Source organism: Egretta garzetta, unplaced genomic scaffold (assembly GCF_000687185.1).
Source record: "Egretta garzetta isolate BGI_Z169 unplaced genomic scaffold, ASM68718v1 scaffold172, whole genome shotgun sequence".
In the NCBI taxonomy this organism is placed as follows: domain Eukaryota; kingdom Metazoa; phylum Chordata; class Aves; order Pelecaniformes; family Ardeidae; genus Egretta; species Egretta garzetta.
The window spans coordinates 979,327-979,663 of NW_009258951.1; the positions used below are offsets into that span (position 1 = coordinate 979,327).

The window sequence follows — 337 nt, forward strand, 5'->3', positions numbered from 1 at the left end:
GCGCAGCAGGGATTGTCCCTGCTGGCGGGGCTGGCACAGGCGGCCGGGGGGCACTCCTGGCGCTGGCAGTGTGTCTCCCCTGACTGCGGGGCAGAAAGAGGGGCTGAGCGTGGGGGCCGGAGGGATGGTGGCTCCTCGGGGCATGGTGGGTCCCCACAGTGCCACACCTCACTGCTCTCCCACCTGTCCCCAAAGCACTGGGGACTGGCATGGGGGCACTTCTCCTTCCCCCGGTGCCACCTGAGGCCTGGCACACTCACCACACACCAGCACAGGATACACTTCATTTCTCCGAAGGGGGGTACGGAGGGGTGCCAGCTCTCGTTGTTGTGGGACC

At 67.4% G+C, this 337-nt stretch overlaps 1 protein-coding gene across 1 annotated transcript in view; it reads right to left on the reverse strand.

The window, feature by feature from the left end:
• CHRD (chordin) overlaps positions 1-337 on the reverse strand; it is a 9,523-nt gene that overhangs the window by 900 nt on the left and 8,286 nt on the right. The window contains 2 exon segments of the mRNA XM_035890030.1: positions 3-83; positions 261-332. Of these exon segments, the coding sequence (XP_035745923.1) occupies positions 3-83; positions 261-332 (153 nt within the window).